This window comes from Pimephales promelas, chromosome 13, assembly GCF_988280905.1.
Source record: "Pimephales promelas chromosome 13, fPimPro1.hap1.1, whole genome shotgun sequence".
Classification (NCBI taxonomy): Eukaryota; Metazoa; Chordata; class Actinopteri; order Cypriniformes; family Leuciscidae; genus Pimephales; species Pimephales promelas.
The window spans coordinates 16,122,249-16,137,273 of record NC_142781.1 but is presented as its reverse complement, the minus strand read 5'-3'; the positions used below and the strand labels follow the sequence as shown (position 1 = coordinate 16,137,273).

Below are 15,025 nucleotides of genomic sequence, written 5' to 3'. Positions count from 1 at the left end.
TATCAATACAGACTAAGCTCTATAAGAACTATAAATTGGTGCATGCACATGTACACTGATATTTTGAAGAGAAGACTTAAACAGTAACGCGATCTCATGGCATCTCTCCATACATTTCTCATTCTATCCTTATGTACCACGGTCCTGGGTTTGGTGAGTCCAGAATTCACTACTTTCAGTGTCAGGATATGTCATAGAAGACCACAATCTTGTGATCATATAATACATGTTAAACAAAAGGAACTTATTTTAGTGCAGCTACTTTAAATGTATTGATCCCGAGTTTTATGATGAATTGGTTACTTCACAATATCAAGGCACTGTCATTATTTGTTGCTGTAAATGCACACCTTTGACACTTTCCTCAAATGTTTTCTTTCAAAGCCAACATCTTCACTGTCAGGTGAGTCATTATGATCACATTCATTCAAAATCACATTTGATTTTAAAGGATTTTATAGGCTTTGACTTTTCTTTTTTTTGTAGGAAAAACAGAGATTGATGTAGATAATGGAAAAGACCAGGATATATTTGAAATAAATGAAGGTTTGTGGAAACATTAATATGCATCTTAAATCTGTAGCATTATTTGGATTATACATTTGCAATAAGCGCTGTGTTGTTCAACAGAAGCAGGACTTCATCTGGTGGAAGGAGACATTCTGATAGAGAAGGTCAGTGCTTATAAAACAGGTTCTCGTGGTACTTTCCATGAAGGACAAAATAGGACCAGAAACAAGTTGTTTTTTACATTTAAAGTCAATTTATTTTTTATTTTTTATTTTTTTATGAGGTCTGTAACACATATGTAGGGCGTGTAAATACAGTTTGTGTAATAAACAGAATGAACAAACTTCTAAAATATATATATTTTTTTTAAATATTTCAAGATGCTTATCTGATGTCATGATGGGTCTGGATGAGGATCCATCAGCAGTTTTATTAAAAAGCAGCTCAATGACAAGAGTCCACAGTAACACCTTAAACAACACTAACAAACAGATAGTCCGGACAGGAACAAACGCGTGCAGAGTCCAAATAGCAGGCAAGGGTCAAGCAGGCGGCGAGAATCAAATACAGTAACAGTCCAAATCAAACAACACGGGTTTAACAATACACAATGAATGCTCACTAATGCTCACAAAAGATCCCAAATCTTGAATTCTCAAAATGTGTGCGGTTATGATCTACTTATTGTATGTTTGTGTGTGTGTGTGTGTGTGTGTGATGAAATGCAGGTGAGAGTGCAATCAGTCCCAGAAATGAGGGCCTATGGGAAATGAAGCCCAAAAGAGAAAGTCAATATTGGGATTATGGCTCCCTCTGGTGGTCAGAAGTGAGGCCGTACGGGAGCCACTTGTAACAATAACATAGCTACAGACCAAAAAAAAAAAAACAACAACAAAAAAACAAAAGTCAAACTAAATAAATATTATATGAGCTGTTTTCAAATGCGGTTTGTAACTAAAATCTAGGACATAGGACACAGCAATAAACATGACAAAATATCAAAATAAAATAATTTTAGGAGATGCTTAATCTTCAGAAAATGAGTAAACCTCAGGATGTCAAACTATCCTGAAGTAAAATAAAATAAAAATGGTAATTTGCTAATTAAATAACATGGATGTGTAAATGAAGCTAATGCACTCAATTTGCTGCTTGCCGAAATTGCTTATAATTAAAACGAGCTTAAGCAACAAAAATCTATACATTTTGTCCAAACTTAATGCGATTGCGTTCAATCTACTTAAATATGCAGTATGTAAAATTTAAGTTTACTTGAAAATTTAAGATTTGTGTTGGGCTTAGCTTGTTAGTTCCCAGCATGCTTTGCATTTGGCTGAATTAAGAGGGAATACATTTCTAAATGAAGTGTTATTTTATGTGTTTTTGAGAAAATGAGAAAAGGGGAAGACTTTATAGTACGTAATTGTGTTTAATGTTCAATTACATTGCTATTATTAGTAACATTTAATTAACTTATAATTTAAGTTGCTAACAAGTGCTATTGTAATACTTATACTAGAAATGGATTAATGTGACATTAAAATAAACTTTAATTGTATTTGTGGATGAATGAATATTATGAATTATGAATACCTGAAACGTATCAGGGAGCCTTTTTAAAGACACTGGCAATATTAAATTAAGCTGTGCCCAACCATAAGTTGAATCAACCTTAGTACATTAAGTTGACTCAATGAAAGTACATTCAATTGGACTAACAGAATTGCATAATGCTGAAATAAAGCAAGTTAATTATGTGGAAAACCTTTCCACGATTTTTTTATGTTCATTCAAAGAGTTATTTTTATGTTTGGTTTGTGTTTAACAGGGAGAAAGCAGAAACACTATTCTGGGTGAACAGTATCGCTGGCCTACCACTGTGCCGTACTTCCTAGACAGCAGCCTTGGTAGATCAGTCTATAAAATAATTGATTCAATTCAGTTGAATTATTTATTTGATCTTTATCTGAAATACTCACTTTAATTTAATCTTTTAAAAAGTCTCGCTCACTGTCTTTCTCTCTTTTGTGTATCATTTTCAACAGAGATCAATGCCAAAGGCGTGATTCTGAAAGCATTTGAGCAATACAGACTCAAGACATGTATTGACTTCAAACCCTGGGGTGGAGAGCCAAACTACATTTTTGTGTTTAAAGGCAGCGGGTGAGGAAACGTCAAACATTAAACTCAATAATCAAGTCTATCCACATAATGGATGTAATTGTGCTCTCATATCTCAAAACAAAAACAGAAAAGTTCCACTCTTTTTATACATAAAAAAAATAGATAAAGGAGCCTAATAAAAATTTAACAATTAAAAGTATTAAATTATATTTGGTAACACTATTTTGATGGTCCACTTTAGACATTCTACTAAGTAACTTTGCAACAAAAAGTGTTAGCAGATATTAAGGAAACAGTCTACGAATACTAATGACGGGAAGTTGACATGCAGGCCTACAGTAGTACATGCAAATTAATGATCAAGAGTTAGTTGACCTAGTTGCAAAGCCATTAGTAAAATGTCTAAAGTCGACCTTCGAAATAAAGGGTTGCCTAATATTTTATGGCAGTAATAGCATTTAAAAACTTTTTTTAGGCATGTGCAACAGTAAGGGACCTTTTCATTCCCCCTTGGACTGACTGAATCAATCCGAAGGGGTGTTTATTTTTGCAACAAAGTGAAATTCAGGATTTTTCTCTGTTCCAGATGTTACTCGAAGGTGGGCAATCGACAGATGGGGAAACAGGATTTGTCAATTGGTGCAAACTGTGACAGTTTAGGAACGGTAGAGCATGAGTTTCTGCATGCGTTGGGTTTGTGGCACGAGCAATCCAGAACTGACAGAGACGACTACGTCACCATAGTGTGGGACCAGATTGAAGAGGGTAACTGTACTCATAAACCGGTTTAATGCCATCGAATAATACATCTCTTTTTAGTGATATCATTCTATCATGCGAAACGCTTTACTTTATATTACCTATTATTACATCATGCAACTGTTTACTGGTTTAATTCTCACAGGTAAAGAGCACAACTTCAATTTATATGACGAAACGGTGTCAAGCTCTCTCGGTGTGCCATATGATTATGCTTCGGTCATGCACTACAGTAAGACATCCTTCAACAAAGGCCAGGAGCCAACCATAGTTACCAAGATACCAGAATTCTTGGATGTGATTGGTCAACGCATGGAGTTCAGTGACAGTGACTTGCTCAAGCTAAACAGGCTATACAATTGTAGTAAGTTTATGATTACAGTCACTTTCTGTGGTTTAACTTCACTGGTTTAATACATTTTATTTTTATTTCATAAATAATACTTGGCTTCTCTCACTCATCTTCTAAAATATCTTTCAAAATTCTTCCAGCTACAACCTCAACTTTTCTGGACTCTTGCCACTTTGAGGAACCGAACATATGTGGTATGATCCAGGGAGATGGTGGAAATGTCAAGTGGGCTCGTGTACAAACTGTAGAGGGAGGTCCAGTGACGGACTACACCACTCTGGGTCAATGTCAAGGTATGAACACCCTAAACACAAAAGCAGGATTCAAACCGACAATGTTTTGCTTTCATTTCCTTTTTTTAACCACAGAACTGTTGGTGACGAAACTCCATAAGTTAGAGCTAACAGAGCTATCGTGCAGCCCCGCCCATTGTGAACTCTCATTGGTCCAAAATCCCCATAACATAACCTCAAATTATTATTATTAATATTTTCTGATTGATTGTGAGTAGCTGCGTCCAAAATCGCATAATATCTAGTTGGAACTAGTATGTTATTGCAAGTTTTTATTTTTTTTATTTTTTTATTTTTCTGATGTCACTGTAACTATCTGATTAACAATGCGTGAAAAAAAATAGTCTTCTATCATACCTATTTAGACCAAAGATAGGCCCTTCACGTGGAAAACACATTTGTTTAATAAATTGTCTGTTTACTGGTATACCACCATTGTGTTAAAAGTTTAATAATTCAAAGTCCACAATCCTGCATTGATAAACTCTTTTATGATATTATTATGGTGGCACTTTGGTCCTCATGATAAACATATTTTACCGACACAATAAGGAAATCTCATTCTTTGACCTCATCTAGTCTTCTTGATCTTTAAACTCCATTATAAGGTTTAAAGAGGTGTAAGAAAGCGACAAGATTGGCTTAGCTTATTATCTGATAAAATGTATATTTTTACAGGGGTTGGATTCTTCATTCATTTCAGCACAGCCACAGGTATCCTTGGAGACAAGGCTTACCTGGAAAGTCGCCTCTTTTATCCCAAAAGACGCTCCCAATGCCTGCAGTTCTATCATTACAACAGTGGGGGCGCCGATGACCAGCTAAACATCTGGGTGCGCGAATATACCTCTGAAAATCCCAAAGGAGATCTGAGACTCATTACGAAGATCAGTGGTAATAAATCCAATTATTTAAATCCTAAAATCAAGAAATATTTACTGTGAAAGGTGGGGTCACATGTACCGTTGCTCAGCGAAAATTAGCAGACAAATTTTTGTCATTCCACTAGCTTGATTGGGAATTTCTCATGAGAGCAAAAATGTTCCCCATGCACGCAGATCTTGTGTTCAAGTTAGTCACGAAAATTCAACGTCTTGACTGTTGACCAACAGAAAGCATTTAACGACATTTACTGTTGCGGCGAAATCTAGTCGATCCACAAATTTGGGAGTTTTGTGTGGGGGCTAAAAAGTCCCCCACAAATTTATTGCCCGTTTCCAAGTTGGTTACATGAATTCGATGCACTGTCCAACAGAAAGCTTGTTGATTTGAAAGTGATTTCTGTGAAATTTAGTGACCACACCTTAAGGATAATTTGTAATGCTATGAGTAATGTATACTTGTGCTATTTAGGTGGACTTGAAGACTCCTGGGAACTATACCATGTGGCGCTAGATGTCTCTGATAAATTCAGAGTGGTGTTTGAAGGAGTTAAAGGAAGAGATGCATCAAGGGGTGGTCTTTCTCTGGACGACATCAACCTCTCAGAGACCCAATGTCCTCAGTTCACTTGGCGTATTCGAGATTTTTCCACTCTTCTTGCCACAACGGCGGTCGGTGCCAAAACCTACAGCCCCCGCTTCCTAACCCCAGATGGTTACTCATTTCAGATTGGTTTGTACATTAATGGCTTGAGCAGTAGCCCAGATAAAATGGCAATCTATCTCCACTTGACCTCTGGACCTTATGATGACAATCTCAAATGGCCGTGTCCATGGCGACAAGCATCCATGGAGCTGATGGACCAGAATCCAGACATCCAACACCGCATGAACAACATGAGGATGATCACTACTGATCCAACCAAGACCTCCACTGACTGTAAGATATAAACTGTAAGGGAGGCATGAAAGCAGCAGATATTTGGCATTCTTGCTTCTACTGATACTTGGTACTAGATTATTTAGGCTACATTCATTCATGAATTTGTAAACTGCATGTTCACTTCCAAACACTCTCCATCCACACTAGCAAATCAAACATTTTCCATGAGTTTCTCACAGACTGTAAAAGAAGATGGATGTCGCACCTTCACACTCAAGTAGAAATTGTAGAAAAATGAAGCAGCTTATGTCCAAATAGGGTCACTACCTGATTTCCTAATCCTAAACCTAACAATACTGGTGGGGGTTGTAATAATTTGACAGGGGTCAGAATTAGGCACAACACCGGTATAACCATGAGTATACTGTGGGTACAATATCACATGACAAAACAGACATTTTCACAGTCCATTTTCAAATTCATCCACTTAGGGTAGCATTTTCAAAAAGCTGTTTTCACAAGACAAAAATGCCCAAAATTAAGGAAAAACATGCCATTTTGGATTAATGTATACCTAGCCTTAGTCTTAAACAAAAAGAAAAGCCTTTTTACAAATAGTATCTTCTCTCTTTTGTGCAGCCATGGGTACTGTGACATATTTCTGGGATGACCCACGAAAAGTAGGCAGTCAAGTCACTGACACAGACGGCAGTTCATTCTACCGGGGACCCGGTTATGGAACCAGCAATTACATCACACATGATCGACTGAAGAGTCGGAGCTTCATTAAAGGAGATGACGTCATCTTCCTCCTCTCCCTTGAGGGTACGCGAGCAGTACGTTTTTTATCCCATTCCTGTGAAATTCCTATGAAATATAACCAAAGTTGACCGAATGTGTAACTTCGTCAATAGATGTGACTGGACTTTTGGAGCCTCAGTTTTGGAAACCGGAAATCAGAGATCAGCGATTACAGATTGAGGACTCCAATGAAAGCTCTAGAACAACAGTGGCAGTAAGCATCTTTGTGGGTTCTGTCATGTGCCTTGGTCTTCTTGCGAGTGTACTGTTCTACGTGCAAAGGAAAAGACGACAGATGGAAAGAGAGATTGAACCAGAGAGGACAGATGGTTGTGAGTGTCCATTTACCCAATTCAGTTCTCTCATTTCACACATGATAACTTCAGATTAAATGCATCTAACTTCTATTATACTGAATTTTCTCTTCCAGCACCCCAAGTATCCACAGTGGACAGTGGACTACAAGGCAGGCCCTAATGACATCATGAATGAAGGATATATCTGGAAGCCTGAATTTTCCCTTCATTACTGAGCATGATCTATGGAGTCATAACTAGCCTTTAACATTTATATAACTCAAACCTAAAATAAAAAAAGGAGAGAAAAAAAAATGAAATGCACAATCAAAAAAGCACAACCATTAATGCTCACACAATTTATTAGTCATTAACCAAATGTTGGCATATAAATATTTTCAATGTTATCTACATTTCTGAATTTGCAAACGCTGCAGCGGTCTATTGGTAATCCTTAGATGAGAAACACCACATTCTCTGAGAGCATGACCTGGTTGTCATCCTGCATGCGCTCCAGCAGAAGGTTAATCTCGTTCTGGTCAAACTCCTCATCCTGGTCTTTGTTGATGTGAGTCAGGAGATCAGGCACTGCCACAGACTGAGACCGGGTCACCTTAAAGGCCTTCAGTAGAGCCGCCTTGAAGATTTTCAGTCTAAAAATGTTGCATACGGTCACATGAAAGTCAGTCTCCATATCTAATGTCCAGTTAGTCTGTTGAACGGACAAATAAAATGCAAAAGCAGAAGAACCAACCAAATTCAAATTTATCATTAACGTCTTCATTGTTGGACAGAGATCAATGTCAAGCTGACAATACTTTTGTATCATTTTGACAGTTTTCTACAGTGGATTTGAGGGAGAGAATGAGATATTACAAGTGTAGTCTGGTGGAAAAATTGTATCAATGTGGTGCAAATTCTAGTAGTGGAAGAAGAACGTGGGAGAACGAAAAAATATTTTGCATTATTGGAACAGGCCAGCATGTGACATCTGAAAATGAAGAAGACAGTTGTACCTGTCCTGACTGATGTCAACCTTCTTTCTCTGACTGCTCCGCTTGCTCTTCTGACTCGGCTGAGCTGTCGTCATTAACATCATCGTCATCATCATCATCACATTTGAGCCAGTTTCAAATTTATAATGCCACTGAATATATTCAAAATATTAACCATGTAAAGCCGGCATAAGAAAGTCAGAAAAGGTTAAGATGAATTTTTATGATTGACTGGAATGCAAATCAATAGGATATTTATGAACACTACACTTGCACAAACAACAGTCGACTACTTGAATTAGTTAAATTTCAGTTATCACTATATCCTGATAATGGTTTATCTGAATGCTTTGTTACATGATTTTATGATTGAAGTACTAAACAATAAAATGATGTTTGAGAGATCTACAAACATAAATATTCTATGACATTCAATGACACGAAAAATGTATGGATAATCAAACAAACCAAAGTTGCTTTAGTCCAGCAAATGTTCATCTAAAAACATTGCTAACAAAATAAGTTATTTTTTATGTTTAGTTTTGAAGCTCAAAAAGACCCTAACAAGAAGGGAGTGTTATTTGAATTATACTAAAAGGGCCTTTTACTTATAGAAATGCATAAACTATCAATCATGTTGAAAGCTTAGACTTATAATTTTACGTAACAGATATGATATAGGCTTTACAGCGTTAAAATTCAGTGAAGAGAATTGTTTTTAAACTGGGTTGAATAGCCTTGACATTTAGTTTAACAATTGAACAAGAACCTGCATAGGTTTCTAGCAAAGCTAACTGAGAAAGTCAAACTGAATCAGTTGACCTACTGTTTTCCTCTTCGGTGAAATCATAAGGGTCAGAGTCTTCTGCTTCTTGAGTCATTTCCACATCATCATCATCATCATCTTTAGAGATGCGAGAACGCTTCCTGTAGACAGAGTCAGCTCACACCTGCTACTCAAACACTCATTTACTGTAACGTCAACCTCCCATTCACACACCTGAGGTTCCTTTGACTCTTGGTCTCTTGGCTCTGAGAGACGTCCATCTCCGAGTCCTCGGGTACCTTCCTCTTCTTATCCTTCTCCAGAATCTACAAAATCATACCAAATTACATTAAACGCAAATGACAACAAACTACTATCAGTTCTAGATGTGAACAGTTAAATACCTTTTTGAAATACGCAAACTGCATGAGTTCAAGTGCAGCTTCTGCATCTCCCAGATCGATGGTTTTACTCATGCGGGCCTTGGCGTGCGCTGTAGACAATCGAATCATGGTCTCCAGAGCTCGAGCAGTCACAGGCATCGTCTGTGGGAATGGACACAGTCGGTCTATACAAACCAAGCAATTCCTGAGTAACAGTAGTATGATGTGTAATATAAACGCATCCAAAACTTTGTTGTATGATGTGATGCTCTACAGACCCTGGCGGAGTCACTGTTGACTTGGTCATGGCTCCGGAGTCTGGAATACTCCTCTGCTATGTAATCCGACGCCTCCTGTGTGAGGACTGGCTTCACTAGCTTAGCAACATGGATGTACTTCCTGATGAACTCCATGGTAACAATCTTCTCCCTTTCAAATGAATGTGATGAGCACCACAAAACCCAAAGGATTATGGTAGACTGACAATGTTACACAACTTTCTGAGGAAACAAAGAAATGTGTACTTTTTCCTCCTGTGGCCATGCAGGACGTTGTCTTTTTTCTCAAAGATCTGCAGCTCCTGCTCAGCTGCTTCTGTGATGTTTGGGTCTTCTGTGGCGAATACATCTACTGTACTTCCCAGTGGCATTGCTGTTGGCGTAGACATGACAGAATGAGGGCAACAGCTGACTAAAGCGTCTGAAGCTGAAAACTGAAGAGCGTAGATCTCAACCTGTGGTCTATGAAATGTTCCAAGTGGTCCACAGGTTACAATAAACGTAATACAATGTAATGTAAATGTACGATATGTGTGTGCAGTGTTGTGTCTGAATGCGTTCATTGTCTTCATTGCGTTTGTCTGTGTGTTCTGACGCCAGATAACATTAGTGGTGTAAACAGGTTTATAGGTGCATTTTTATTTCAGTTAGTTTTAAAGTTATTCTATTTTAGCATGCATGAAATGCTTGCATTAGTTTCATTTTTGTTAAAACCAAAACACTGAATCAAACAGGTTTATTTCAAATCAAGTAACGACACATTAATTCGTGCCTCTTGACATTTATCCATTACCAAATGTTTATTTTTTATTTCTTTAGAAAGAAAGGTCATTTCTATTCATTTCCCCCAGGCGAGTCTACGCCCGTGAGTCTCACCCGTTCCCTCCGGCTCTCCCGGCGTTCTGTACCGATGCATCCGCAGCACATGCTCCGAGATATCCCGATCGCTATCTGGATCCATCTGATCCAGAACTATGAAGAGCAGATCAAATCGGGAAAGCAAGGAATCCTGGAGCCCGATGTTCTCCATTGGGGTTTTATACTGGTCATACTGGGTGAAGAATACAGTAGGATTCTTAGAAACTAAAGCCAACCAAATACCCATATATTTTAACCAATCAAGCCAACAGTCATTTACCCTTCCGTACACGGGGTTAGCAGCAGCTAACACACTACAGCGAGCATTAAGCCTGGCCTGAATCCCAGCTTTGGAAATGGTGACCCTTCCCTGCTCCATCACCTCATGGATGGCTGTTCGGTCCATGTCCGACATCTTATCAAATTCATCAATGCACACCACACCTCTGTCAGCAAGAACCATGGCTCCGGCCTCCAAACGACGCTCACCTGCATTAGCCAAATAAAACACATTTTAAAGTTTTTAGCTTCACCATGCCAATTTTAAGTTGCCATTGTAGTCAGATTTGAATTTATGATTTTGACAATTAAATCTCGAAAAAGTTACTCGCAGATGTACGACTACTCAGGGGAATTTGAGTGAAATGAGTTGCCTTAGACTTTTGTCTAGAAATGTCTGCTTTTTTGAGTGAAAATAAGCATGCGTTCTTGTCGACAGATGTTAAAAGAGTTACCCGTCTCTTGGTCAGTTGTGACCGCTGCTGTCAGACCCACCCCAGATGAGCCTCGTCCAGTGGTGGGAATCGCCCTTGGTGCCGTGAACAAAACATAGCGCAGCAACTGAGACTTCGCTACTGAAGGATCACCTGAAAAAAGTCAAATGAAAAACACTGAACTACGGAGCCAGAAATTACGAAAATAATTTTTAGATGTATAGATTAAAAAAATGTAAAAAAAAAATCATAAATGAAAAAAAAATATATAGAAGCAAATAAAATTCATAAATGAAAAAAAAATTATAGAAGCAAATAAAATTCATAAATGAAAAAAATATATATAGAAGCAAATAAAATTCACAATGAAAAAAAGTTTAATCTATTTACATAAAGGTTTAATTTATATTAATATACAATGTTTCTTAACATGTTAAGATGTTTAAGAGATACTTGACTCTGGCATGAGGAGTGTAGCAGTGGTTATTTAAGTTAAATGTATTAATGTAAAATATATAATATTTATTATAAACTAAATCTAGGTTTAATGCATTTATACAAATGTAATATTTATATAAATTTCTTATTTATTAATAATTGATTCCATAAACTAATCAGAAAACTAAATACAAATAAATTGTATATAACAAAACACTTGGATTGATTAAATGTGTAAGAGTTGTAATGTAAAAAAAAAAATCCTCAAAAAATTTTTAAATAAAATAAATGGATTAAATTAGGTTAAACTTAATAAATTAATTGGTTAAATTTAACTAAACTATAAATAGATTAAATAAATAAATGTATACAAATAAATTCACAAAAGAAATACATTTATATATAGAATACATTATAAATAGATTAATCTTAAAGACTACATTTATTTTAGATATTTAATTTTATATTCAAAAAATTATTTAAATGACTTAAATCACTCAATACAGCACCAGAAACTCATTCAAATTATAACAAACACTGAAAACATCCAGACTTTTAATGCTCTTCTGACTTTTAACAAGATAAACATAATTTTATACATTTTCACAAAACACACACAAAAAAAAAACACATCACTTGCAGATTGCTCAAAGTGTGTGCTCAGCCAAAAATTACTTAAAACAAAAAAAAGATTAATAGCACACCTCAGCTCCAAAAAAAAATGGCCTTTATTAACAGACTCTGACAAACAGGCTCTTCATCACGTCACCTTTGCGAGAATCTGGTAATAAAATATTATTGGAGCAAAGGTATGTCGACTCGATTTTTTTTTCTGTTATACATTTTCACAAAACCATAATCATAAACATCACAAACCTATGAGCAGGATATTGATGTCTCCTCTGATGCGTGTCCCATTCTCCAGGTTGGTCTCATTGCCTCCCAACAGCAGACACAGAATAGCTTTCTTTATGTACTCATGGCCATGGATACTGGGAGCCAAAGAATGACTCAGTTTCTCAAAGACATCCTGAAACATGACAATAATCTTACCTTGTACAGCGAAGATGAAACGGATCAGGGCAGCATTTCTCAAAAACACCGCAAGCCAAATACTTTTTAGACACCATTAATACTCTACGGTCTAACATGAGAATTGCAGCCAAGTTTAGAATAAAACCCACATGTGTCTCCCTTACTTTAGAATGAGCTTTGCAAAACTTCTTGATCTTGGCAAGATCATCTGCAGAGAACGTCGGCACAATCTCTTTACTCATAAGCTTCACATTGTTAGCCAACATGATTGTTCTGCAAAGAATCAAGAGGTTCATCTGAGGACATGACCTTCCAACCCGATCATAAGTTCATAAATATATATATATACACACCTGAAAGTCCCATTGGTGAAGCCACCCTGTTTCGCAGGCAAGCAACGGTAGACCCCTACAATCTGCACGCGGTCACCTGGTTTCACCAGGTCAACCAGGTCATCATTGGCGATGATGTCGACAGATCGTGGCAGCTGTCCTGCAGGGGCTTTCTCAGGCATCTCCTGAATGGTCAACGTCTGGTGGTCCTTATAGCAGCAAAGCCCAAACTCCGTCTCCAGTGGATTGTTTTCTTCATCCTACAAATGCAAGATTTATTTTGATTCTTGTCATCATAATACTAAATCAGTGGTTATCCTGGCATGATCATTTACTGTGATTTGGTCAACTTGCTCCTATATAAACATCCATGTTTCAATGATAAGAATGGGTTACAGGAGCAACTAAAGATGACTTTCTATATTTATTCGAATTAATGGGACCATTTTGCAAGATGTAAACAAAACTGGTCCAGAAGCACTTCCTGTTTCAGTTATTTAACACTACATAAAAGCTGGGATAAAATACAACCAACAGAACATATTAAACTGAATCAAATAGTTTATAAGTAATACATAAACCATACAAATATAACTTACTTTGGTTGGATAGATGGCACTGGAAGGAAAAGCATCCAATGAGGTAAGATCGGTGTATTTTCGTTCCAGGGTTTTCTTGGTGGCTGGACAATAGTGGACACTACGCATAATCTTGGGCCTGACCAAGGAACCTACAGATAACATGAAAATACAAATTAGAAAAGACAACTAAAAAAGCAAGGCTTAAGCTATAGTCCCAGTCTAAAATGCATGTGAGCGGTTTTAACTGAAAGCATCAAAATATGTCAATGCAACATGTCACAAGATGCACAGTAATGTTTTTTTTCCTAAGGCAGCCACTTAAATGTCCTAATTTAACTAAGGCCTAATCCTGGTTTAATCTTAACCATGTCTCTGAAATCGAGCCCTTGTGCTCAACTTAAAATAATGTATAAACATCCACATTACATAGATCTATACTAAGTGTAAATCCATAGCTCTAACCTAAACATGTCAATCGAATAATCAAGAGTCTGAAATGCGGAACAAAATTGTATTTAACTATTTGAAAAGATTATAATTTGTAAAATGAAGTGAATCCTCACTCTTGGTCACAATTCCTTCCACACACACCAGATTTCCCAGAAAGCGTGCACTTAGAGTACGCGGAGACACATGTTTGTTCCCAAAGCTGCCCTCAAATCCAACGTGGAACTCTTCGAACTGCTTCGCATAAGTGGCATCTATTGAACCCACAAGGTCATTTAGGGCTTTCTGGAACGCCACCAGCTCAGAAAAAGCATTCTTCAGTAATCTATTGAGAAGAGACAATTAATCAGATCAGTGTCAGAAGATTCAGGGATCAGATCATGGTCAAAGTACTTCACGATATGAGAATATTGTGAATAAAATGAAAACATATGTTTTATAAATTTTTTAAATAATTCTCACGCTTTAGCTCTTTTTTCACTTTTCCGTCGCAGGTCATTAATGTTAACAATAAGGCGACACCGGCCCTCAGACACCATACTCCTGACCTTCTCATTATAAATACCCTGGTCTTGCTGTAAATGACAAAATTAGTTAGTGTTTGCACAAATCAAAAGGTAAAAAAAAAAAGACACGGAATAAAATACTTCACATCATCATCCAAAAAGTCCAGATACTCCCTCTGTGACTCTCTCAGCTCTAGGTCCTCAAGCCCAGAATCCATTTCTACAACACCCGTGTCAGCATGTACATTTCAAAAAAAAAAAAACTACAATTTAGAAATCAACATGAAAAGCCAAACACACAAACATAAAACACAATCAAATGTCTTGTCTTGGAAACCAGGTGGAACCACAGGCCTGCCAATCAATTATGTTAATTAGGTGCATTAACCAATTCAGAGCCTCTGATTATCAATTACACAACTGCAGAGAGCTGCTTCCAACTATCTGTTGAATATAAAGATGAATTTGACAACAGTGTCTTCTTTTAAAGAACCAAGTCACTGGACACTGCACAGTAAATGTAAGCCATTCATCTCTTTAAAGTGCACTGCTTGCTTGAACCAAAACAATGGCACAGCAGATGAATGTGGTCCTTGTGAAATGCCAAGTCACACACAGTCTTTTTGTAACAACCCCCACATAATTAATTTATTCTTTTATACTGTATTCGACAAAGCCTATCCAGTGAACACACATCTGAGACATTGTGTAATCTGACGAAAACTTTCATTGAGTTTTTTTTTTTTTTTTCGCATTGCTGGATATTTACAGTTGACACTGACACATAGTTGCAT

The 15,025-nt window shown here is 37.0% G+C and overlaps 2 protein-coding genes across 3 annotated transcripts; one reads left to right on the top strand and one right to left on the bottom strand.

Moving 5' to 3' along the window:
• The first annotated feature begins 48 nt into the window (after positions 1-48).
• On the top strand, positions 49-7,140 carry mep1ba (meprin A subunit beta a). Of its 2 annotated transcripts, XM_039693389.2 has the most exons (14): positions 49-153; positions 385-403; positions 487-546; positions 631-674; positions 2,339-2,417; positions 2,556-2,673; positions 3,221-3,399; positions 3,539-3,757; positions 3,886-4,038; positions 4,717-4,932; positions 5,392-5,859; positions 6,442-6,627; positions 6,717-6,935; positions 7,034-7,140. In XM_039693389.2, the coding sequence occupies exons 1-14, from the start codon at positions 97-99 to the stop codon at positions 7,078-7,080; spliced, it is 2,064 nt and encodes a 687-aa protein (XP_039549323.2). In that variant the 5' UTR covers positions 49-96; the 3' UTR covers positions 7,081-7,140. The 2 variants fall into 2 exon arrangements, with proteins under 2 accessions (XP_039549323.2, XP_088974656.1); XM_089118530.1 differs by lacking the exon at positions 49-153 and having other exon boundaries at positions 328-403.
• A 103-nt stretch (positions 7,141-7,243) lies between these two features.
• Positions 7,244-14,561, bottom strand: mcm3l (MCM3 minichromosome maintenance deficient 3 (S. cerevisiae), like). Its single transcript, XM_039693388.2, has 17 exons — positions 14,378-14,561; positions 14,188-14,300; positions 13,842-14,050; positions 13,297-13,427; positions 12,719-12,957; positions 12,530-12,638; positions 12,207-12,360; positions 10,914-11,045; positions 10,460-10,668; positions 10,198-10,372; positions 9,568-9,694; positions 9,322-9,472; positions 9,065-9,205; positions 8,895-8,986; positions 8,721-8,821; positions 7,916-7,979; positions 7,244-7,552 (listed from the first exon to the last, which is right to left on the bottom strand). The coding sequence occupies exons 1-17, from the start codon at positions 14,447-14,449 to the stop codon at positions 7,354-7,356; spliced, it is 2,418 nt and encodes an 805-aa protein (XP_039549322.2). The 5' UTR covers positions 14,450-14,561; the 3' UTR covers positions 7,244-7,353.
• Positions 14,562-15,025: the final 464 nt, after the last annotated feature.

Excerpts from the sequence above, each read along its gene's own strand:
- mcm3l (XM_039693388.2), bottom strand. The coding sequence starts at position 14,449 with ATGGATTCTGGGCTTGAGGACCTAGAGCTGAGAGAGTCACAGAGGGAG. Across the intron at positions 8,822-8,894 it reads AAGAGTCAAAGGAACCTCAG|GAAGCGTTCTCGCATCTCTA; the intron begins GTGTGTGAATGG and ends CTCTGTCTACAG. Across the intron at positions 7,553-7,915 it reads GTTGACATCAGTCAGGACAG|ACTGAAAATCTTCAAGGCGG; the intron begins GTACAACTGTCT and ends CAACATTTTTAG.
- mep1ba (XM_039693389.2), top strand. The coding sequence starts at position 97 with ATGGCATCTCTCCATACATTTCTCATTCTATCCTTATGTACCACGGTC. Across the intron at positions 3,758-3,885 it reads AAACAGGCTATACAATTGTA|CTACAACCTCAACTTTTCTG; the intron begins GTAAGTTTATGA and ends AAATTCTTCCAG. Across the intron at positions 5,860-6,441 it reads AACCAAGACCTCCACTGACT|CCATGGGTACTGTGACATAT; the intron begins GTAAGATATAAA and ends TCTTTTGTGCAG.